General features: G+C 41.2%; 5 protein-coding genes across 7 annotated transcripts in view; 3 read left to right on the plus strand and 2 right to left on the minus strand.

The window, feature by feature from the left end:
* Positions 1 to 23,981, minus strand: part of LOC130691787 (myosin-IIIa-like) — a 64,472-nt gene that overhangs the window by 20,822 nt on the left and 19,669 nt on the right. The gene's annotated exons all lie outside the window — the stretch shown is intronic.
* LOC132087806 (uncharacterized) lies at positions 912 to 2,021 on the plus strand. The gene is made up of 2 exons (XM_059494362.1): positions 912 to 1,043; positions 1,109 to 2,021. The coding sequence occupies exon 2, from the start codon at positions 1,127 to 1,129 to the stop codon at positions 1,949 to 1,951; it is 825 nt and encodes a 274-aa protein (XP_059350345.1). The 5' UTR covers positions 912 to 1,043; positions 1,109 to 1,126; the 3' UTR covers positions 1,952 to 2,021.
* Positions 1,707 to 22,981, minus strand: LOC130691795 (solute carrier organic anion transporter family member 74D-like). Of its 2 annotated transcripts, none has more exons than XM_057514784.2 (14): positions 4,831 to 5,072; positions 4,542 to 4,721; positions 4,287 to 4,379; positions 4,103 to 4,225; positions 3,894 to 4,034; positions 3,658 to 3,819; positions 3,431 to 3,595; positions 3,150 to 3,357; positions 2,942 to 3,089; positions 2,671 to 2,873; positions 2,496 to 2,599; positions 2,307 to 2,411; positions 2,013 to 2,233; positions 1,707 to 1,931 (listed from the first exon to the last, which is right to left on the minus strand). In XM_057514784.2, the coding sequence occupies exons 1-13, from the start codon at positions 5,048 to 5,050 to the stop codon at positions 2,019 to 2,021; spliced, it is 2,067 nt and encodes a 688-aa protein (XP_057370767.1). In that variant the 5' UTR covers positions 5,051 to 5,072; the 3' UTR covers positions 1,707 to 1,931; positions 2,013 to 2,018. The 2 variants fall into 2 exon arrangements, with proteins under 2 accessions (XP_057370767.1, XP_057370766.1); XM_057514783.2 differs by adding an exon at positions 22,877 to 22,981 and having other exon boundaries at positions 1,931 to 2,233.
* Positions 7,164 to 10,156, plus strand: LOC130691798 (facilitated trehalose transporter Tret1-like). 2 transcript variants are annotated; one of them, XM_059494332.1, is made up of 5 exons: positions 7,164 to 7,788; positions 7,879 to 8,079; positions 8,159 to 8,345; positions 8,422 to 8,526; positions 8,622 to 10,156. In XM_059494332.1, exons 1-5 carry the CDS (start codon positions 7,471 to 7,473, stop codon positions 9,653 to 9,655), a joined length of 1,845 nt encoding a protein of 614 aa, XP_059350315.1. In that variant the 5' UTR covers positions 7,164 to 7,470; the 3' UTR covers positions 9,656 to 10,156. The 2 variants fall into 2 exon arrangements, with proteins under 2 accessions (XP_059350315.1, XP_057370771.1); XM_057514788.2 differs by having other exon boundaries at positions 7,167 to 7,800.
* Positions 12,018 to 23,977, plus strand: LOC130691802 (epidermal growth factor-like protein 7). The gene is made up of 9 exons (XM_057514792.2): positions 12,018 to 12,575; positions 22,251 to 22,376; positions 22,523 to 22,641; positions 22,709 to 22,804; positions 22,893 to 23,018; positions 23,117 to 23,199; positions 23,270 to 23,401; positions 23,476 to 23,599; positions 23,674 to 23,977. Exons 1-9 carry the CDS (start codon positions 12,178 to 12,180, stop codon positions 23,721 to 23,723), a joined length of 1,254 nt encoding a protein of 417 aa, XP_057370775.1. The 5' UTR covers positions 12,018 to 12,177; the 3' UTR covers positions 23,724 to 23,977.

The raw sequence follows: 23,981 nt of genomic DNA on the forward strand, positions 1-23,981 counted from the left end.
AGGTACCTGACTGTGTTCGCCTAATGCCAACTCATCCTCACGTTCAGTTAGAAAAGAGTTTTGAAAAACCTCCTTCACTGTTTGGAAACTGTTCCGTTCCAATTTTTTCTTTTCCCCTAGCTGAGCTTGTAGACTCAAAATTTGAGCTACAAAACACAAATGAATAAAGCAAATAAATAGAATCATTACGTATTAGGCCTTACCATCCTTAGCTTTGCTGTTATCTAATATTTTGTGTTGTTCCAAACTTCCAATAATTGGGCCTGCAGCTTCATAATTTGATCTAATAAACAATAATTAATAATTGAAAACCAATATAATAATGTTTATACTTACCATCCTTTTGTTGTATTATCTTATCCATTTTTCAATTGTTCCTCCAGCCACGAGTTATTCTCCATCCACGCTACTGAACTAACTGCGAATGGCATCCAATGGACTGAAATTGCCTACGCCAGTAATAACGAGTCTGAGCGGTAGATGGCAACGTGTCAGAAAAAAAGAAAAAAGTGTTTTTTTTTTTTTTTTTTTATGTAAAACGGATTGCCATATACATCTTGTGATATTCAACCAATTCCGATGATTGTCAGTTTTGGCCGAAAAAAATTTTAAGCCCGATTAAATAAGTCCAAGCGATAGTACGCTACAGCGCTAGCGTTATGTGGCGGAAATATTCGGTAAGTGTATGTAGAGAATTAACTAGAAAGTGACCGGTAGATGGCGATAGCAGTAAAACAGAAAAAAAACAATATTTATTTTTTTGGGGGTAAAACGGTTCGCCATAATCATACGGTATTTGTTGTAGTTTTGTTGTTCATCGAATAAAATGAGAAAACTTCAGCTTTTTGGGATGTGATTATGTAAAAAAATCGGAGCCAGGTTAATTGTTCGCTCTACTGATTTTTGACGTAATCTTTTCTTTACCTTGTCCATATCTTATCTGACAGGAAACAAGATAGAACCTTTGGCAAAATAAGAAGGCAATTCTTCGATTCAGTATGTCCATGGTTTCTTCACCTGGATGAAATTATCGTTGTTATGTGGTAAGATGGATTAATAAATATTTTCCAAAATTCAAAATTATGGCTTTTTGTCCCAATATTATCAGGTACTCATTGTTGTAAAGATGGCCCCTGTTATTAGTAAGAGAATTGGACTGATGAGATATGGTGTGATGCTCTTTAGCCTGGCTTATCTTTGCCTTTCAATTGCCACAGCCATCTACATACTGACATTGAAGAGGAGTATTGTAGTAACCATCATAGCTATCTACTGCTACGTCCAAGTTTGTGCCAACTGGCGAGCCATGTTTGCCAATTCGAACAAGGACTATGGAATACAAGTAGAAGAAGGTCTGGAGCAAAATATTCATAACTTCTGTTCTGAATGCAACATCTACAAAAACAAAAAATCCCACCATTGTCCTTTGTGTGAGTGCTGTGTCCTGCGGCACGATCACCACTGTTTCTTCCTGGGGACATGTATCGGACTGAACAATCAACGCTACTTTGTCATTTTGTGTCTGTACACAGGCGTCGGTTCTCTTTACTTATCCCTTCAGATATTTCTCGCGTCTGATTGGGTCTTTAACCGATGGTTTAATTATTTGGAGTTGTTTATGCCATTCGGTTACGCCTTTTCCTTGGCCAGAACAACAACCCTTTCAGGTGCATATTTGGTGATTGTGTACAATTTGTCGGCGACCATTGGCATGTTCTGTATGTATATGTTTGGCCTCCAAGTTCATCTTTTGTCTCAGAGCGTCACGTGGCACGAGTTTAACTCGAAAACTCACGTTTCTAAGAATCAGCAAATACTTACGACGTGGTCCAACTTCACGACCAATTTTGGCCACGGTTTGCTCCATTTCATCGTCCCAGTAATGTCCGGATTCCTACCTTCTAGTAAAGGTAAATTTCCTCGTACCAAGTCTGATGAAAGAGTTTATTAAAGCGCATCAAATAAAACGGAACAACTTTATAATAGAATGATCTTGAATATAAAAGACATACGTTTTGCTATGCCTCCAACGTTTTGATGAATTCTTCTTCGTTGAGCTTGCTTGTTGGTGGCGGCGGGCGCGAAGATAACATGGGTTGAAGCTCTTTATTGTTGGCTGAGGCGACCATTCCATTGTCGCCGACTTTCTCGTCGTCGTCTTCCGCGTATAGATCGAGATCACGGACGGCGAAACAGGTGAAAAAATCGAACACTACACCGATTGTAACTACGCCTATTTGCAATTGCATTTTGTGAAGAACAACTAGTTAAACTCTAATTTCATGTAAACGGTAATTGAAACTTACTGGCCGTAAGGATATGTAAGTACAATCGCATCTTTTCCTGGTCGTAAATCCAACAATTACCCCGCATACCGCAACTGTCGGTTCTCCATAGAATGCACGCCTGATCTGAGAAACCCCAAAAAGCCAAAAAATTTATCGAGTTCTAAAATTGTGTGGTAGTACTTCAAGGGTGATTGGTTCACTAATTACCAACTACAGCTCCGTAGACAATTGGGGCAGGAATGAAAGCAAATAAGCTGGTTAACAGATAGCCTAGGCCGATGGCGAAAGACTTGTCTTCTTCCGGGACGCATCTACGAGAACGGAAGTGAATAAAAAAAATTAGAAAAGAGATAAAGGAGAATTAACGTGAATGACCAACTACCGGAAAGTAATGAGTATGTTGCTGACCCGACCCATTGAGCTCAAAAACTTGATGAAACCCATGACGGTAATATAAATGAGGAACATTTGAAAGCAGTTGGAAGGGCAATAGCCACCGATGGCTCGGCCATTATACCACGAACCAGAATCTGTCATAGAAGTTGAATTCTTCCATTCTTTAATACAACTGCAGTCGGAGAAAATCTAATTGTTACAAGAGATAAAACATGATTGACTTCAAGTTCAATGTTTTTTTTTAAAATTTCCATTACTGTCTGATCGCCCGTGTGGTTCATTGTGGTACAGCCAGCGTGACATGCTGAGAAAAAATTGACTGTGCCATCCTCGGAGCAGGCCGGAGCGAAACGATTGGCCTGACAATTACAATCCTCGCTGCACGGTGTAACCGGAATGCCCAACCTACAATCCGAAGGAAATTTCAGTTTTTGCGACGGTTTCACAAGATCATAATTCAATTACATGGCACCATCTCCATTTTCTGCATTTTCAAGACCATGTATAGGTTTTGCGTTGCATCCTACGAATGCAAATGTAACTAGAAGAGCGACCCAAAGAATTCCAATGATGACATCCCAAACTTGGAGTTTCCAAGCGGCAAATTTAAACCGTGAAACAAGGTAGCCTGCTAGTAACAAACCAGTGGACATGAACATGACAGCAGTAAGTCCTATAATGAAAAAAAGATGTCAATTTTTATTTTTAAGTTTCTGGTGAGGGAAACGTGAGACTTTGGAGTGTACCGTTTACGAGGCCTGAGACAGATGCTGACTGTTGAAAATGTGTCTCCATGTACTTGGGTAAAAAGGTAAGGTATCCGCTCAATGCGAAGACAAAGAAGACACCGGCGCAGTTGTTGAGCATGAGAATCTTATTTGTCAGCAATCGACGCAACGCAGCTGGGAACTCTAAAATTGAAAAAAAAAATTCAGTTGTTCCGCTAAATAAATGAAACCAGATTTAAATGTACTTTTGAATGTTCGCGCTTCGGGTCTTTTCGTTTGTGAGTGTTGCCGAAGTGAGTCAATCGTGCCGAAACCTTGGCCGGTGGTGGATTTTTTCGCTAGACGTCGCGGATAGCATGCCAATAACCAGAAGGCAGAAACTTGAATAATGCCGATCACCATAAAGCCTTCATTCAAAACAGAAGGGATTGCGTCAGTCATCAATATGCAAAAGATAATTTGCAAAAGTAAAAAAATTCACCAAGCCACCAAGCTCCAATCCAACTAGGATCTCTAGGCTTGAGTGTCGTTGTTTCGCTAAGGTTGACATACATCCGTATGCAGATGGCGGCGAGACCATATCCAAAGACGGGACCAATCAACCGAAGTGCCGACATAAGTCCTATAAAACCATTTTTAGAGGTTATTACTCAGTTCAATTTTTAGTCGAAATATAAAACTACAATATACCGATGAGCATGGGAGTCTGCTTCCGTTTGACGTTGTCGTCAAGATAAGTAATGCCGAGAATGGAGAAGAGGGTCGTTCCAATACCGGAAACAAATTGTGACATGAAAATGTAGACCATTGGACCTGTTCAGAAAAATGCCAATAAGAAATAGTCCAATTGTGAATGGGTACATTTTAAATTTACCGATTGGTGCTGTGTCATCGCAGCTATCTTCCGGGTTCATGGTGGGCATTACTGATTCGGGGGATGTAGAACATACGTCCAAACTTCTCGTCACTATTAACAATTGACAGCCGGTAAACAAAGAGAGGGGAAGGAGAGGAAATCAATAAATGAGTTCAAACATAATTTCTTGTACAGTTATGTAATCACTAATCACTAGTTTTTTAACTTTGACCCGTCAATTCTAATGATACAGCGTTTTTGAAGCTATACTACCGTTCGTGATTGCTGTTGCTTGGCCGTAAATAAAATGCGGGGCGGCTACGAGTAGTGAAGCGGCGCCGGAGAACAGGACTCCGAGTGCAGCAAGTCGAGGCCTGTGTCCATGTCCGCCAAAGTAAGTCATCACGAGCGAGAGCAAGATCTGACTCACTTCATTACCCGCCAGCAAAATACCTTTAAGAAGTCACGAATAGAAAAATGATATTAAAAAAACCCTCCCGGAAATTGCCAAATAAAACGTTTCTTACATAAAAACAATCTGCCAAATAAAAACATTTCTTACCCGTCGTTTGACTCTTGAGTTTGAATTGTTTCTCGAGAGTCGTTAAAGTAGCAATAGAATAACTAACAAACATGGCCTGGAAAATGCCCAAGAAGCTGTAGGTCAACAGGTAAGATTTCTTCGTAGCGAACCTCTGCAGCCATTCGCCTTGAAACGGACCAAGCCCACACCAAGTATCTTCGTCATCCTCTTCCAATTTGCTTTTCTTGACTTTGCCCATGCTGGTCGTGGGCTTTTGATGACTAGAAAATGGCAGGCCTAGCGTGTGAGTCGATGCAGAACTTGACTAGAGAACTAAAACAAGCCAACTGACATAAATCTACACAAGTATTGGTCGAATTCGATTGGACTGTTGAGAGCGAAGGCCTAAGTACCATATCTCAATAGCATATCAGCGTAGTGCTGGCCATCGGTTAGGCTCTACTTCATGATGCCGTCCAAAATAGATTAGATGACTTATCGCTTCTCCATCAACGTGGTATAACAACCTATCGAGCACGGATGCGCACATTGATAAATTTCATCTCGTGGGACATTCAGACACCATCTGCGTCGCCATCCCAATGACTTCTGTGGCCAACACAAAAGCGACCGTGATATTGTTGCCGGGTCAGTCGCGAGAGCTGATAACCTTATCCTAAACAACTACATTCCAAATGAACGATAAACTCTAACAACCACTGCAGGAAAGATAAAAGTGATGAAACAGATGGGCGAATAAAAGAAACAAATCGTAAGCTGTTTGGATTGTAGTCTTTGAGACAGGATTAAACCCGTTACATCACTGCTGATAACGACAGATCATAGCGATAAGGGCTGCGAAAATTACGTAGAAGCTGCGAGTTCATCATGACTTGAGAAAACGCTGGACATCCTACTAGCCTCATTCAGTTTTGAAACGTTGGCAAACCGCAACTGGTCAAGTGGGTGCAGTTAAAATAGAAAAAAATACACAAATAGGAGAAGTGTTTAATGAATTTAGACATTAGAACGTCGTTCATTCATTAAGAAAAAGGATGGGAAATATAACGAATAGTCCCTTATCATTTGTCAGGGAGGAACATCTGTTAGCAAGGCTGTAAACACGGACAAAATAAGGGCGTGAAGAAATAAGACGGCATCTTCTTAACACTCCCTCCGCTATACGGGCATTAAACACCCCAGTGTTCAAATTTGCCGCTAGTCTGTCATTTTACCCCTGTGATTTCTTCCGTCGCAAAAAAAGAAGATCTAAAGAAAGCAAGTGTACCGTTCATTCTCATTAATTCAAATCACTCGTGCGCTTCGGCAGACGGAACGCGGAAGGGAAATAAAAAAAGAACAGCACATGCACGTTGGTACTATTCATGTTTGTTTCCACTTAAAACAGATTGGCTAGTTCTTTTTTCTCTCCTTTAAATAAACCAGATTTATAACAACAAAAGAAATAAGAAAAAACCACAACATGCCACGTTTTTGAGTCAACCGTTTTGACCATTCCATTAATGTGGTGTCCAAAAGAACGAGCAGCAAGAACGTCAGACACGAAACGTACTTTTATTGTCATCAATCTTTCGATTTTAAACGAACATTTTTACGCTCGTGTGAGAAAAGCTATTGCCTTGCGGTTAACTCGAAGACTCGGCATAGAGGTTTTGATTGTTTCACGCGGGACGCGATTTGTTTTGGTCAGAACGGCAGTGACACTTGGCCGACTTGGCTGTTTTGAACAAACAAACACGAACAGACGAGACGTGGGTAGCGCTGATAACACGTGTTTAGTCGAAACGATAAACGGGGACAACAACACGTCTCACGCTCCGTTATAATTGTAAAAATGAACAGACTGTCTACTACTATAACATAAACCAACTGCTTGTCCGCTATTTGACCTAATGGCATTGTACCTCAGGGCGTCCTTTCAACAGAAGCACGTTAAGAAAATTACACGTGAGCATCTTTCGGCTACGTGAGGCGAAAGGAATTTTCCAAGTCACCAGTCATGTTGAATTCCCGTCTTCCCCACGGCGGATATTAAATAAAAGAAAGAATGTTATACAATCCAAATAGAAACCCATTGTTCTAATCTGTGTGCCGCAACTGCGGCAAACAATCGGCCATCGTGATAAACGAATCCACTGAACCCTAGAATTCGATTAATGCAGCGGGGAAAAAAAAAAAAAAATAGAACCCTACACAGCAATACAAGCCAGATGCAGGACGAATCGGCAACGTCCCAGAATAGTAATTTTACCAACATGTCAAGTAGCTACTACGCGACATCACGGTACTGTGTGCTAACTGGCTATAAACGTGAAGAAAGAAAGAAATAAAATGAGAAGACACATGGGGCTGGAGTAGATGGTCGGTTTAAACCGTAGGTAACAGTACCGTTGTGCTCTGCTAGTCGCCCGTATGTGCATAGCGGAACATCGAATAATATTATCCGCCGTAAAAGAAAAAAAATAAGAAGCAAGCGTTGGTCGACGTCAAACTTCAGTTGTTTCTTTGAATCCGAGCTGATCGCTCCACAAGAAAAGACGATGGGTCTAGGATCCGCTTGAAGAATTTCAACTACGAATAACGAGTCGTTTTGTGTGGAATTAAATTAGACGTTTTAAAAGATACAAAAAAAAGGGAATCGTGTTTTGAGTTAAGTGAATGAAGAGCCCTCGTCAGGCCGCCAACGTTACGGGCGTCCGCAGTTATTATCACGGACGGCACACCTTGGAGCGGATATGTCGCCGGATCGCCGCATCCAACGTAGTCGGCACTTTGACAGCGAGAGTGTCTAAGAAAAGCCATGGAAGTAGAAGGAGCAGTCAAGGGGCGAGTATTCGCGCTAAATCGTCCGCTAGTTCCGTCCAGCAGGATCATCCGCAAAGTGGAGTTCTCCAGAAAAGGAGTCATCAACTTTCACAACAGCGGCTGGAACGGGCCAGGTCTCGGAGGAAGGCTAGAGAACGACAACTCCAAAAAGTAGTGGAAAATGTAGATATTTTAACTCGATTACTAATTCAATCAATTAAACAAATTTGCGGTGCTTAAAATGTGTGCCAATCTTTACAGGTTTGGGAGAACGACATGTCATCCGGTTCCGAAGAAGTTTTGAGGAATTCAAACGATTCGTTAAACGCATCATCGATTGCTGAAGAGATCAGCACGGACGACTCTTTCGGTCATATGAATATGAGCGCACGCAGTCGATCCAAAAAATCCAGCCAGCATGAACATAAATCAGGCTGCTTACCAGTCGGTTACATTCCGCAAGTAAAACAACGTGTTCTCTCTTCGATGCGTGAAACAAAATTTTTTTTTTACTAACAGTTTTTTTTTTCTTTCTGGTCAGTTGATATGTTCGGCAATATTATCGTTGGGAAATTTGAATATCGGATTTATGTTGGCTTATCATAGCCTAGCACCGGTCAACCATCTGCCGACCAATAGTCCCAACTGGCTTGCACCTTGGATTTTGAATCTCTTCAACTTGGGAGGATTATTAGGAGCCCTACTTTCTTCTCTCGCTTTGAATAAAGGTGACTATCAATTAAACATTTCTTTTTTAAGAAAAACCTGTTTTCCCTTAATCGTGTCAGTTCTTTCGTTTAAAAGGTAGAAAAAGGCCGTTGATGGTTACCGTCTTGATTCTAATAGCTTCTTGGTTGATGGTTATTTTATCGCACAACTCGTCAATGATCTTCGGCGCCCGTCTTATCGGTAAAAAAAAAAATAAACCGCTAGAAAAAACGGCCTTAGACGTGTAACAAACGAGTTCTGATTTCTAACGACGTAAATTTCTTTTTCACACACAGGGGGGATCGCTGCGGGAATCATAACGGTGGTCAATCAAGTTTATATAGCCGAACTGGCATCGCCTCGACACCGCGGCAGTCTCGGTGTTTTGCCCACCTGTTTCGGTCTGGCCGGCACGCTCCTCTGTTTCGGTTTATCTTACAGCGTCTCTTGGCGGAACATTTCCATCGCCGGAGCCGCCATGAACGGACCGTATCTCCTTCTGTTGCTCTTCTACCTGCCCGACTCGCCGCGCTGGCTACTGAGACAGGGGAAAATCCCTTCGGCAGCTGCTAGTCTTAAGCGTCTCGCTTCTCTGGATCAATTGTCTGATATGCGCGATGCTTACGATCTACTGAAATTGAGCGGCCATGACGGTGGCCTACTCAAAAAGCCGTTCATGTTACCCGTTAGCATCGCTGGAGGGCTCATGTTCTTCAGTCAATTTTCAGGTGTTGATAGCGTGCTGACGTACGCCGCTGATCGATTCCGCGACCATTCTAATTTCCCCATCGTCGTGCTTTACGGTGTCCAGCTGATCACGGCGCTCATCTGTTTCGGTACGGTGGACCGCAAAGGTCGCAAATGGCTTTTACTGGTATCTGCAGCCGCATCGGCCTTGTCCATGCTTTCGTTGGGACTTTACGTCCTGTGCGAGGACATTGGTGTCTTGGGTCAAACGAATTTGCGTTGGATTCCTGTTAGTTGCGTCATTGTTTATTGCGGTGCTTTCGCATTGGGATTAGGTCCCATACCGTGGCTTATCCTTGGCGAATTGTTGCCCATTAGAAGTCACGGAACAGCAACAGCCATCACCGCTGGTCTTTTTTGGGGCCCTTCGTTAGTAGTGACAATGAGTTTTGGAGACATGCAAAATGCCATGTACTTGTCAGGCACCTTCTGGTTTTACACGATTTTCTGTCTCTTTGGCTATCTGTTTGTCCTTTTGGTCGTACCAGATATACGACCAGAGGCGACACTGGAACAGATTCAAATCTTCTTCATGGCTAGCGACAAAAGAGAACACGACCAATGGAGTTTCGCTGTCGCCTGAAGCAAGCGCGACATACACCAGTTTCTCTTTTAAATTTAGAATGAAGAACGCCCTTTAAATTGCAGCTGTTCTACAACAGACATTAAAAAAAGAAAATCATAATCAAGTGAAACAAAAAAAAAAACAGTGGGATATCCCGGAAGACGACAATCTACACCTGCTTGTACATATACCAGTATATCTATATTTTTAACGCATAAAACAAGATCCCCCATCAGTCTATGTACCTCAATGTAATCCCTCCTAAAACAAAACAAAAAATTCTTTACATTGTATGATCGTAAAAGAGTTGTGCCAGATGTCGACCTGTGTAACGCGGGCGTTGTTCCAACGAAAGATTTACCTAATGTTCAATTATTTATGGCAGTACCATAAAAGAAACAAACTCTGGTTTGGTACAGTGACTTTCTCATTTTCCCGGAGACAATTTTTTGATGTTGTTGAGCAACTCTCGGCTTAGATTGTACAGCAGGTCTATTAAACATCAGCGCTTATTGGAGACATTCCATTTCTCTGCCTATTAAAAAAAAACGAAAAGAAAGAAGAGAGAGACGAATAGATAAGACGATATCAGCATGCGAGCACGGTCCATTATTGGTTGTGTCGGATTGTCTACTGTCTGGACGAGCCGTCGCACTTTACATCATCGATCCTGGGCACTGAAAAGATCGAGCTTTAGGATCGTGCCATATTCGGTGTTCATTTTAGCTTGTCTGCTCATTTCCAAAAAGACTTAGCGCAGCTATAAAGAAAAAGTTTCCAAGTTTGTCGACTCGGTGACAATCGGTCGACACAAGTCAGACGACTGTCGTGAAAGAAAAAAAAACTGATATAAAAAATGCGCAGCTCACGACGAAACGAATTACAAATCAGGTAGGGAAAATGAATAGGAGACAAGAAAAAATAGATGGCATGTCTGTTGAGGTGGTCGCATAAATTGTCGCGATCGTATAAGTCAGAGACGCGGGGCACAATCGTTACCATCCCGATTTTATTTTCACCTCCTCACTGTTTTCTTCAATGCCATGGCGACACAGACACACACAAAAAAAGGATATATATATATATACCTGGAAACTTGTTGGGTGCCATCTTTTCAGTCACGAAACTCATGTTCGCCATCGAAAAGTAATCGACGTCAATAGGAAGCTTATTTGTTACGAGTGTCATTAACTCGATGGTTTAAACGACATTTCACGCGCTCGAGCAAGAATAATTATTACGCTTGAAAAAAGGAAAGAATTATGGTACATTTTCAAAGAAAAAACCTCAATAAAAAGAAGAACGATCATCATAAAGACGTTTGTTATTATCAGTCAAGAGAAATGTTAAGATGATAGAAACCCTCGTCCGGATGTCGAACGCATATTCAAAGAATGTCATTTTACAGAGTGAGCTGTTTCATTTTGGACACTGATGGACGAGCTAGACATTCCCGAATACATTTCGGTGGACGGGCAGGACGCAACGAGCTTTTCGTGCCGGATTGAATTCAAGAAAAAGAGAAAAGACACAAGCGTTGTTCGTTCACCCGTGTAGCAAAAGGGGGGAAATCCAAACGTGTGAGATCCATTCTTATTATATTCTGTCGACGTAGACGTGTGCATGCGTGCGAGTGCCAGTCAAGTTGGCCAGCTTTTTTTTTTTCCGAAATATAGGCCTACTTTCAGTATTTCAGGTTCAGCTGTTTTCTCCTTTTTTTTTAAATGCAGGGCACTAAAAATAAAGAACCCAGCCAAGTTTTCGTTTTTTTTTTCTCGAGCTACTGTCCATATAGAAAGGGAAATGAAGTGGCCCTTCTAGGCCACACTTGATTTTTCGAGATATGATTCGGCGAGAACGGCCCTATATGGGATGGACCTCCGATATATAAAAAAAAAAAATATGTACATATAGATGGAGGCCATCAATTTATAGGATCACGACTAAGCAATCGTAGCGTGTTCTTGCATCAGGTGCGAAAATTGCAGTTCATTTCCCAACCCAAAATAGGTGCGTTGGCTCAAGAGGAAAACGAAGTGGATACAGGCTGGCTCGTTGGAATGTTCCTAAACTTAACGGAATAAGATTGTGTTTCAAAATATAACCTCAAAAATAAGATGGATATTCCACATAGGTATAGTTCAATATTTGATTGCCCTCCGCCGTAAAAGGGAAAGATACGGTGCGAGGCAATACATCTTTGCGTGCGCCGTTGTCAGATGGTAAAAAGCTTTAGGAAATCTTATATTCAACAGGGATGTATAGGGGGAGTGAAAACGAAAACCTCTATGGTACGTAGGGGGTAGCGATGGGAAAAAAAAAAAAAACAACTCGAGACTCGAACGGGGAAGAAAAACGAGACGGTCTGGCACGCGCTTCAATGGGGAATCCAGTCGTGTGTCTCACTTGCTACGGTCGACTTGTAGAGTCGGTCGCAGAAGTATGACCACATGAAAAAGGTCTTTGTTACAGTTTGTATATGTTAGAACATCATCAAAAGTTTAGGGTATCAATCAACGAGCTTCATATCGAGCGGAGAAATGCCAAAAATCATTTCTCTGATATTGCTGGCCACAGCTGGAACGGTGTTGATGAGTGAATTGAAGTGGATGACTGGCACAACAACACAAGTGACGAAAAGAAGCGGAACTGTGACGGATTTAGCCAGCATCTACGACAAGGCGACTAAACATCATCCAGCGATTGGCAACAAACGTCGCCATCACACTGGCCGGCTTCATGCCAACGGATGGACCACTCGGTCCGCGGCGGATCAACATCCGGTAGACACTGCGTTTCTTTCATCTTCGACGCCATCGAGTGTAGCAACTGAACAAGAAGTAGACCATATTTTTCATCACCAGAGAAACAATAAACACGATGCCAACGTCACGGCTTCAGCGCAACCACAACAAACAACGCCACATCCTTATAACGGGTAAAAAGCTCTACATTTCTTTTGATTAACTTAAGTATTTTTACATGCGATATATCCGATCTATTTTTTTTTTGGGGATCGCTAAACGAACGAAATTAATTCATTGGAATTAAGTTAAAGGACTCGCTCAACAAGCAAATCGTTCCAGTGTGTGTGCGCGCATAAACCTATAGCCGCTTGAACACAGAGAATCAGGTTTTAGAAAAATCGGGAGAACAATAAAAACACGACAAAAATGCAAAACGTCATGTTGAACCATTTCTTTTTCTTGATCTGTATAAGGTTATAAGTCCTGTTGGACAAGTCACAGCCCCTCCCTTTTTTTGTTTTCTCACTCATTCTGTCTCTTTTTTTAATCTTTCCTTTCGTTTCTAATTCCCGAGATAGAAATAATAATGAGACCACCTGTGCAGAAGTGAGGGCTCGTAATCCTAGCAGCGAAACAACAAAGCCCATCGTCCAGAAAATAAATAATCATAAATGGGAAAGAGAAAACCCAAAACCAAATTTGAATAAAAGCTTTTTTTCCCCTTTGTTTCGTCTCCTTTCAAGCAGCTTCGCTTTTGTTTGCTATAGAGAAGGATAAAAAAATAAAATAAAAAAGAATTTCTTGTGTGTTGTGCGTGAACGATTGACTGACTCTGGGTGGGATTGAGGAAAAAGAAACAGAAAAAAAAAAAAAAAGAAAACCGGCTGGTCGATGACGGCATGGACAAGTTTGAAAGGATGAAGTCTCCAGACTTGTATGCGCTGCTATACAGCTCATTAAGAGTCGAGCCCTTGATAAAGCTGCTACTTCTACAAGCAATACAAGCTCAATGTATCTCTTTCCTCCTGTTTTTATACTTGTTGTTTTTTATCGTGTTGCCCTTCTGTTTTCCGAGTCTCTCTTTTTGGCCATGGAGGAAAATGTTGTCTTGGTCGTTTTGGGAATCGTCTTTCTGCATATACTTGCGCTCGGTTCTCTTATTAACAATGTCGGCAGGGTAATTCATAAAAGCTCACGAGGCGTGTTGCATAACGTCACGATAGAAAAACAAGGGCGTTCATTTTTGGGCAAAACTTTTCATACGGTAACGGAGGGGCAACGTGATCGAGTCGATCATTAGCGCCCAAACAAAAAACCGTTGTTTGTTTTTCTTATCTTCAGCAAAAGGTTTGTCTTCTTCTTTTGAGGGCGAGAAGAATCGTCTTCCTGTTTATGGTTGGCATCTTTCTTCATGTCGACTCTTTGGGCACCACCCGCAGTGCCTTTCCAAGGATTCTTCCAAGTTGGATTCACTCAAAAATCCATCCGTCAAATCTATTTCCAGTAGTTGTTACAACATAACAACCCAAACGGCCTCCCCGACGATCACATCCACAAACAAGGCAGAATTTTTTTTTTTCTTTTTTCTTTTTTGATTGTCGAAAAAGAATTTTAAAAACTTTAATTTACTTCCCTTTTTTTTTTCAAACTATCATATTACCACCGCTCATCTTCAAAAGTATCAAATCACCCTCCCCAAAAAAAGGAATTGAAAAATGTAAGGGGATCGAGTGTTGGGGGTCACAAAAACTTTGTAGCGGAAGAAATCCGTTTAGGAATTGCGGCGACCCTTTAATATCCGTCATTGACGGAGAAACTCAACTGCAGGCCACATATTTTATGTTTTTTAGAGACTTGTACGTCATCTCTATGGAGGATGACGCTACGGCCGACTAGCATTTTTTGTATAAACATCCAATTTAGAATTTTTTTTTTTTTTTTTTTTTTTTTTTTCTAAATAAGAAAAGAGACGAATCATTCGGCTAACGTGCGCCGACAAAAGTCTTTGCCAGCCAAAGAGAGCAGAAAACAAAAGAGAAACAAAAAGGGGAAACAACCACACAGTTGATGATTTAAAGATTGTTGATGATGTCCTTATACATCGTTTCAAAACGAATTTACGGCTCTCTATTTTTTTTTTAAGGCTTTTGGCGATCGCGGCCGTAACTCACTTTAGGGGGATCTTTTATTTATTTAGATTTTTTTATGATATTTTCTTTTTGCTGGACAAGATTTTTTTTTTTTTTTTTTTGATGCCCCCTTTATGTTGAACTTATACATAACTGTGGACAAAACTGATTTGAATAGGATGATGGGAATCACCTGTTTAGGTGGTGGGCAATGACGCAAAAATTCCGGATTGAAATCAGCAGAAAATATTTAAGATTTAGATCAGCAAAAAAAAAAAAAAAAACTTTGCCAAAAATCTGTTGGGATTTTTTCTCCGAAGAAGAAATCGTAAAAATCAATATGAAATGGGCACACGAGAAAAAAAAAAAAAAAAAAAGGGGGGAAGAAAAGAATCATGTCCATAAACAAAGGAGCAACGAAAACTATGGCCGTCAGCCAATTCGGTGTTGTATTTGGTAAAAATGGGCGCGACGCAGGTTGTAACCAGCAAAAAGGAACGCGGTTCACGCGGTCCAAACCGACAGAAAAGGGAGGGCAATATTTCATAATGACAACAATCCGTTCGTACCAACGTCGACATCAATTGATTATCTAGCATTGCAATAGTGATGCCTTTTGATTGAAATCCAGCGAATGTGTGTCCCGCATGTCCACCACCCATTTTAAAGTTGGAAGGCCTTTTTTCCGCTATCTTTGCAGTACACACAATAGGTTTACATACCAAGGAATATATTAAATCGATGGTGATTGATTGGGCGTCATAAAATGCAGCACATCAACAACCGCAATACCAGCACATAAAAACGAGGAGGACATGACCATCCTATTTTTGTTGTTGTTCGCGGCGTGTTTAAAAAGTGGACACTTTTTTTTTTTTTTTTTTTTGCACTCGACTCAACTTTCCCGTTGTCTTTTATAACACGTTGTTCGGCTAGCCGAAATTCACGGATTGGCTTATCTGAAAGAAAACTGGGAGTTCAAAGAATTTTTTTCGAAAAGTTTAGGTTATTGACGCAAAATGACAGACTTCCGCAATCCGGATAAACGCCAGCGCTGTCCTCTCCTCAGAAAATTCTTTCGTTTGCTTTTTTTTTTTTACGAAATCGGATTCACTTCGATTAGTTTTATGATGGGGAAATCGAACCGTGATTAAATCTACTCACAGACAGAGAAAAGAAGAATCGTCTGCGTGAAATTCTTTTTTTCTCGTGTAAAAAACTGTGTGCTGCATAAAAATATATGACACAATCCAAAATGCGACCTGGCCATTGTTACCGGCTCTTATTTTGGCGGTCGTTTTTGTCGAGCCATAGATACAGGTGAAAATACCAGCGGCCGTCCAAGAATCTAAACATTCAAGTCCCATCCATCACTTTGTCTTCGTTTTCTTTTCTCGTATTCTTCGAGCGCCACGCAAAGAAAAGCCCTCTCTCTTTTAGTTTTTTTTTCCCTTTTCTGTTCAATTTCGCATGTGTATAAACAGGTGATATCGTCATTGAGAATCGCTCGAGTTTTTTTTTTTTTTAATGCGAAGGAATTTTCTTGCATATTTTGAACGATAATTGGTAAATGACTTCATGACCACATAGACCCTCCGGGCCGACGTATACGCAAATTCCCGTTATTCGGTTGCTGGATCATTGTGATTCGTCTTCTTCTGAAGATGATCAAGAAAAACAAGAGACGACGAAACGAAAAAAAAAAAAGTATATATAAATCAAGATGTTATTAGTAGCAGAAGCCGCCATGAATACCATAGCAACCATCCAATAGTATACACGGCAGGTGGTGTCGGGTTGTAATAGTCGACCGTGAATAAATCACACCATGTTTCCCTGTTTTTCTCGTGAAACCTACACGTGGCGATTGGTCGTGAATGGCATCTAACGAGAAAAATAACAATAGCCAAACGCGCGTCCGATTGCGTTTTCTCGCTCGTATCGGCCGCGGGAAAAAAGAAACACGACAAGATACGACGAATAGTTAAAAAAAAAAAAAAAAAAAAAAAAAAAAAAAAAAAAAGAGAATTATGGGCTTGTACCATGCGACATTGCGTGTGATTTAGAACGTCAGTCAAAGAAAAAGATCTTTTTCGTGTTTTCGAATAGAGAATATCATTTTTTCTTTTTACCTGTCCGGCTGCGTTAAAATCTTGTGGCCTTAGTTGACACAAGGCACTAGACGTAATGCCCTCGTCTTTCGACGGCAAATGTGACCACTACACCGTTTTTCCGAAGATAACTCGCATTTGACATAAATATAAACGAAGTTGCCCCTGCTGGTGCCAACGCATCGGGTGGTCGCTATTTTTGGTTGCGGTCGTAATCTAACGAGCAAAATACAGTAGATGACATTTTTCGGGGTTTTTATTGAATTGTGACGGCAATAAATTCTAGGGAAACAGGGTTTAAATATTACGCTAAAAGCCACACCCCGAAAGAGTTCAGTAGACGGTGAGAAAAGAAAAAGGCTTGGTCAAAATCTTGATGTTTCCTCTATTCCAACAAACGCCACAAGGTAATCAGATACAAAGTGATGGGTGCAGCAAACGGCAGCAACTGGTCATTTGACGGGCAAAAGAGGAAGAAGAATTGATTTGACACTGGTTTGTTTAGGAAAACGAAAAATAACATTCTTTTTCTTTGAATGATAACCATAGTTCTTTTCGAAAAAATTCTTAACAGCCGCTGGTCGTAAAGTAAAATCAACTCTTTTCTCTCTTGACTAAAGAAAAACTTATTTTGCCTCTAGTATATTTTAGTTTTTTTTTTTTTTCGTTTTTAACGAGCAGACGCCGTCTTCCGAAGAGACATTTTATAGACGTTCAACGATGACCACAGAAAGTCATAGTCGTCAAATTGAGTTAGTGTTGAACGAGACAATGACTTGGGCCATTAAAAATTATGAAACGAGAAAGGAAAGAAAAAGTTCCAGATCGTTAAAAAAATAGAACTAGAAAAGCCAAAAAAAAAAAAAAAGGAGAAAGAAAAATAACATTACGCCGCATAGTCGTACAAAAAGCTAATAAATCTACATATACACAGTACACCTTTTCCCTATGCAGATACACTTCGGTCGGGGAATTTCAAAAAAAAAAAAAAAAAAAAGGCCATATGTGGTTAATTAAATATACTTGAAAAGCCTGAGGGGATTATACCGTCAGCTGGAAATGGAACAATAGCAAACAACACGGACACGCTTCATTACAATAAAGCAAAAAGAAAACAATACGCTAGGACAGCATTTCTCAAAAAAAAAAAAAAAAAGCCAATAGATCGTAAAAAGAGCGACCGTCTCAATTCGATTGCTTTTTCAAAGAGATGATGACTCGATTGATTAAGTAGTCGTGACAAGCGAACGAGATCCAGGTCATCGTACCCCCCGTTTTTGATTACCCCACCGTGGGCAGACTAAGCAACGACATTTCGAAATGAACACAACATCCCCCGAAACTACGAAAGAAAGCGAATAACAAATAACACGAAGCGATGATGAAGAGGAGAAAAACAAAGAAAAGCAACAAGCAGAAAATGATAAGCGCCCTATTATTTCCTTTTGATTAACTGTTCAATAGCTGTTGATGCGTGCAATAGAAGCAGACAAGCCGAAGAATAAAAGTGAAAGAGACGCAATGTTGACTCTGATGGGATATGGTACCGTATGCACAGCCTTGAACAAATCCATTAAAAAAGCCTTGATTCGATCTGATGCCCATCCGTCAAGGATTGCACGCGAACGGCTGACGGCCACCACTCATCGGCACTTTTATCCCTTTCTCCTTTCCACCAGTTTCAACTTTGTCAGTCGACTATCGTCAGTAGTAATGCATATATACATTAGAAATGCTCTTTTCTCTCCCCCCCCCCCTCCCAAACACATTATGTATATCAAACATGTATTGTATAACCAACACCTGTGTGCTCGTCTATCAATCCGAAATCAATCGTCTCAGCCCCGGAATACAAATTCGTGGGAGCCGACCAGTCATGCGCCCAGCTGCTCTCGCACAAGGCCGCTATAAGAAAAAATTGCAAAACAAAAGAAGAAAGATTCCTTTTTTTTCCAGCCCGCCGGACATGTATGCTTAATGGAAGCAACTGAGGGAATACCAACATACATTTCCCGACTGCGTTTTCTTTTGTTGTTCAAGGTGGTCACATAACAAAAAACAAGTCACTACTACTACATGTGCTGCCGCTGGAACCGCAAACTCATGTATGCAACATTTGTTTTTTCATTAAATCTTTGGCATCGATGGACGTGTGGGAGTAAGGATGACGACCGAAGAGAAAGAATGAACGAACGGACGCAACGAAAGACAGAGAATGCCCTGAGTGGAAAGCGAAAATAGCGGCTCTCTGCGCAAGATCATTCTCGTGCAAAGCACGGCGCAACATTGACGGCACGTCGTGAATCAAACCGTAGCTCCGGGAGACTTGCGCCCAAAGAATCAAGGACATACATGCTTTTTTTTCTAGCTCTTTCTCTGTATCCCGCCATTCCATATTCAAACTATTTTTTTTTTTTTATATCGCAAGGCTTGGCATCATTAAATGAATGACAATCAACATCCGGAAAACGGGGAATCTCGGTTCCGGGATAGAGAAAAACAAATCACGAAGGGCAAAACGCTGTTGATAAAGCGTAGTAAAGTAACCACTATATAGTATTTAGTCGTTGTACTATTAGTAGGTAAGGTAGTCAAAAGTGCAGTAGAAAGCAGGCCAAGACCCGAGCGCTTCCTTTCTGCTGGCGGGGAACGCGTTCACTCGCGCACCGTCTGCCCGTTCACAAGTGGCAATATGGTGGGCATGTTGGCTGGCTGCTTGTTTCAGTGCTCGTTCGTCTTAGTCAAGACAAACAGCCTTTTTGCTGGCTTGTGCAAAAGATTGTATCGCTCGCGTTTCTAGTACCATCATCAATGCCATGTCTTTTTGACAATCCGGGGCAGTGCGGTAGCAGCCGGAACTGAAACGCTCGATCCGGCCGCTAACTGACTAATTCATCCTTTTTTTTTCGGATTTCTTTCTTTCTTCTTTTTTTGCGCCAATTTTACAAAAAAAAAAAAAATAATAATAATAATAAAGAAATGTGCTCAAGTGTAGTGAAACGATCACTAGTGATTTTAATCATCCAGTGCTGCTGGTGTTTGACTCGCATCGTTGTCGACAGCAGTCGGGTAGGATTGACGGAAAATGAAAAGCAATCTGCCTTCGAGCAGTTGTTGGGTAAAACTGGCCGGTTAAGAATGTCAGGATCGTCTCAGACGTTACTCGAATCAACAACGACGTTACCTCCGACCATCATGTCGATTGCCATGCCGATCATGTTGAGTGATGAAGAGGCCAAAAGGCACGATCGGCGGCATGCTATCCACCATCAAAAGAAAAACAACAAAAAGGATCATTCCAAACGTCAACATCATGCTGGGTATTATACTTTTCAGTTCCATCTTGGAGAAAAAAAAACCCCCACTTTTATCGATTTGTGTTCATAAAGAATCTCGTGAAAATCGTTACGCTCTTCGCGTAATGACCCACTTGTGTAAGGAAAGCAAACGTCTTTTTAAAGGGATAGTGTAGTGTTCGTTTTTTTTTTCACTCGGTTGATGGGCAAAACGAGGCGGGAATTATTATCTCAACAAGAGCCGACACCCCATCATTAGCTCTAGTGATGAAGAATTGTTTTGATTAGACATGCCACTGTGGGGGCAAAACCTGCAAACTTCATTTGTAGGCAACACCTGTTATTCTTTTCCCAACAAAACCGAAAGTTACGGAAATGAACAACAACAAATGGTTGACAGGAAAAAGACCCTTAAATAAGAACGGAAACGGCTGGAGCGTGTCGCCAGTTCTAGCAGTCTGGGCTCGAATTTCCATGACTGCACTTGACTTGTCTACGTGTCTTGCCTTGTGTCCGTGAGAAAAGAAAACGATGCTATGCAGCTTGCTTTAAAGAAAAACATCCAATACGACGAATTTACTGACGTCTAGTCATAACGAATCGTATAGTAATAGAAGAGCACAGCTTTAATTTTATTATTCTTTAACTACTTCACGTCGGATCGTCCCGCTGACGAATGTGACACAAGGCTGCGGTACCCGGCAGTCGTTAACCGTTTCTCGCGTTGGTATATATATTTTTTTTTTTTTGACGACAGTCTAATAACAAAAGCCCTCATCACACGGTGAGACAGAGCAAAAACTTTCGGCCATAAAAGACGATACAAGGAAGAAAATGAAGAGGATAAAAAAAAAAACAGACCGTAATGATAAAAAGTCCTTGTCCGTTGGCACTAAACGCAAGCAACAGGCCACGGTCCCTTGCTAGATAATTCGAAATCAAACGACCCCCCCCCCCCCTAATCCTAGGCCTCTTTTTCGTATGAGAGTGCGCAACTTTCTTTATTACAATATCCTTTTTTTTTTTTCTTCCCATGTGACTTAACTCATATTTCCTAACATATACTCTGACCTCCATTTGTTTTTTTTTTGTTTTTTTTTCTCATGTTCGTTACATAGTCAAAGTATATGTAACGTCATCGCATGGATCGATGCCAAAATTGCTCTTAATGGCCTCAAGTTATAAGAAAACGGGAGAGCAAAAGAAAAAAAGAGTTCTAGCCAAGTTAGTCGTTGTTTTTAACGATTTCTAACGATCGTTAAGGTATACAGTGCCGCTTTATACGATACCGGACCAAAGAGAAACAAAACACCTTTTAAAAAAACAAAACAAAGAATTAAGGAAAAGTAAAAAAAAAGAATGAAAGAAAAGGAAGGACGTTTCCTTGTTTTCTTTTTTTTCCCCTTTTTTCACTAATAAAAAAAAACTGCGCGAGCCAGAGGAGGCCGTCGGCATCCCAGCCTTCTTCGGCAATCACAAAGATCCTCCTCCCCAATTTTAGTTTCTCTCTAACAATTGAGAGACACTAAAGAAAAAGAGGAAAAAAAAAAAAAAAAGTCACCGTGAAAGATGTGGGAGGGGTAGCCAAAGTTTAAAGGGCTCGGCACGAGCGGCGACAGACGGATGACTTAAGATGCCGCCTCTATTTCTTTTTGCTTTCCAGTAAAAGATCCTCGTAGGTGGATTATATAGGAAAAGACGAAAAAAAAAATGCGCGAATAAAACATACCGGGGTTCGACTATAGAACTACGCGTATCTACAATCACGATGGCGTGCCCTTTCTGCATACATATTCATCAGGAAACAATCAGGTTGCAGCATGACGTTGCAGCCATGTTGGCCAGATAAAAGGAAAAAGGGGGGAAAAGGTCGTTTGCAACAACAGCAAAAGAACTTTTAACGACATTGGAATGCTCTTTAGCCTCTGAACTGGGCCGTCGAAACACATTCGCTCTAATCGCTCTTTGATTTATCCTCTTTGAATTGGGGGTCTCTTCGCCTTTTTGGCAAATCGGCAACAACAAAGTTGTGCATTCGAAGGAGGATCGAAAGACACCAATAACAGAACAGGTTTGCCTCTCTTTTTTCCCGTTTTCTTTTGTGCGACTCTTCGCTGAAGTCGTGAAGGGTATTCAAAGGGCGATCACGATGCATTCGTCACATGTTACTTCGACCCAATAGCCAATCGATGCAAGGTGCGCGAAGCGAATTAGCTAATAGAATTTACAAATTGGCGTATTGAAAAGAAAAGTTCTCTCCGCATCGCATAACGATGTTATAACAAAACAAAACATTACAACACACATTATCTGATTTTCCTATTTGACAGACGGCACGTTTGCACGCACGAAGAGACGATAACACGACCGATCAGAGTGGTGGAATCCTATTGCAAACCAGCCTATAAATCGTTCACTCAACGTTGTAGCAACGGCACTATGTGCACGGCCTTCAGGTAAACGCAGCATTTTTTTCCTACCTTTCTGTTATCTCGATTTGTGTTTTGTTGTTGGACGTTTTGAATTGTCGAATGACCGTGAAAAAGGGAAAAAAAAAAAGTAACGTCTGACGTTCTCTGTGACATCATACTGTTCACCACAGGGTGCAGTACGACACGATCTACAGACAAGTTGTCAAGTACCAGACCACCACGGAGAAAAAGCACGCGTGCTGTCCCGGATGGACCCACGCGGCCAAACACACCCACGGATGCTTACAAGGTCTCAATCAACTATTGTAACCCCTCCCAAGTCAGCCTATATTTCTAATCCTTTCCCTTTGTTGCAGCTGTGTGTAACAAAGGATGCAAGAATGGCGGCACTTGCGTCAAACCCAACGTCTGCACGTGCGCTCCGGGATACACTGGCCCGTCTTGCGAGTCAGGTATCATAACCGATTTGTCAACTGTCATGTACGGATAACGAACGAGGAAGTAAATCATGTTTTTTGTCTGACCTGATGCCGTGCGTAGACCTCGATGAATGTGCAGCACCAGGCAACAACGTTTGCCAGCAAACGTGTATCAACTCCGCCGGAAGTTATCAATGCGCCTGTCACGAGGGTTTCCAGCTGCAAGACGACGGTAGATCCTGCAAATGTAAATCAGACATTTTACATTAATATTTATGCAATCATGCGGTAAAAATTGAGGTCATACTTTATGTATTTTTGTTTTTGCGTGGTTATCGTTGTTAGTTCGATTGGAATTGATTCCAGAGCTTCAAACACTTTTAACCAACTACGAGTCCATGTCTAAACGATTGGCCGTGCTGGAACAGGTAAAATAAAAAAGCTTTTCTATCGATTTCACTTTTTCTTTCATTGAAGTTTCTTCAATTGTGGTTGCAGGAACCCAGATTCAACAATAGCGTGAGTCCACCGATTCCTACCGCACCGCAGGTAGACATTGTTGACTATCAGTCAACCATAGCCAATATGACAGATCATATTTTCTTATTGGAAGAAAAGCTGAACAAACTGGTACGCATAAAAACGTCGCATCTAATTTTAAAACAAACACTCTCTACTATAGTTAAACTTGATCCGCACTGTAGCAAAATGAGACGACTTTGCTGATTGCTAACAGCAGTAATCGCGTGGAATCCAGTGAATCCTCAAACAGTGATTTCGAATCATTGAGCGCACAGATATCCATTCTCGAGGAACGATTGGCCGACTGTAAGTATTTGGAACGTTCAATCTGCATTGAATTTCTTTTTGGGTTCTGCCTAAAACGTCTCCCGATTTGACAGGTACATGCACAATGACCCCATCCGTTAATGCAGTCAAGATGCGCCCTTAGCCAACTTTGCGCCGTCCAACTTTCCCAACTATCTTGCCACCGAGCGGATCGTCACTTCCTTAAAAGTCCAATACATTAAAAGAAACACGATTCGAACCAAGCCGAACTTCCATCCCCTTATTTTTTCGCATCATCACATCCAAGCCACTGACTGCCACGTGACGTGACTGTTTTTTTCTTGTTTTTTTTTTCAATCGTTTTTGTTTTCGAATTCTGGAAGTTAACTGGAAATATATAGACACGCTATCATCGGATTCC

Source organism: Daphnia carinata, chromosome 1, assembly GCF_022539665.2.
Source record: "Daphnia carinata strain CSIRO-1 chromosome 1, CSIRO_AGI_Dcar_HiC_V3, whole genome shotgun sequence".
In the NCBI taxonomy this organism is placed as follows: domain Eukaryota; kingdom Metazoa; phylum Arthropoda; class Branchiopoda; order Diplostraca; family Daphniidae; genus Daphnia; species Daphnia carinata.

Excerpts from the sequence above, each read along its gene's own strand:
- LOC132087806 (XM_059494362.1), top strand. The coding sequence starts at position 1,127 with ATGGCCCCTGTTATTAGTAAGAGAATTGGACTGATGAGATATGGTGTG.
- LOC130691795 (XM_057514784.2), bottom strand. The coding sequence starts at position 5,050 with ATGGGCAAAGTCAAGAAAAGCAAATTGGAAGAGGATGACGAAGATACT. Across the intron at positions 4,380-4,541 it reads AGCAACAGCAATCACGAACG|TGACGAGAAGTTTGGACGTA; the intron begins GTAGTATAGCTT and ends AATTGTTAATAG. Across the intron at positions 3,596-3,657 it reads CGAAGCGCGAACATTCAAAA|AGTTCCCAGCTGCGTTGCGT; the intron begins GTACATTTAAAT and ends TTTCAATTTTAG.
- LOC130691798 (XM_057514788.2), top strand. The coding sequence starts at position 7,471 with ATGAAGAGCCCTCGTCAGGCCGCCAACGTTACGGGCGTCCGCAGTTAT. Across the intron at positions 8,080-8,158 it reads CAGTCGGTTACATTCCGCAA|TTGATATGTTCGGCAATATT; the intron begins GTAAAACAACGT and ends CTTTCTGGTCAG. Across the intron at positions 8,346-8,421 it reads TTCTCTCGCTTTGAATAAAG|GTAGAAAAAGGCCGTTGATG; the intron begins GTGACTATCAAT and ends TTCGTTTAAAAG.
- LOC130691802 (XM_057514792.2), top strand. The coding sequence starts at position 12,178 with ATGCCAAAAATCATTTCTCTGATATTGCTGGCCACAGCTGGAACGGTG. Across the intron at positions 22,805-22,892 it reads TGGCCCGTCTTGCGAGTCAG|ACCTCGATGAATGTGCAGCA; the intron begins GTATCATAACCG and ends TGCCGTGCGTAG. Across the intron at positions 23,019-23,116 it reads CGACGGTAGATCCTGCAAAT|TTCGATTGGAATTGATTCCA; the intron begins GTAAATCAGACA and ends TATCGTTGTTAG.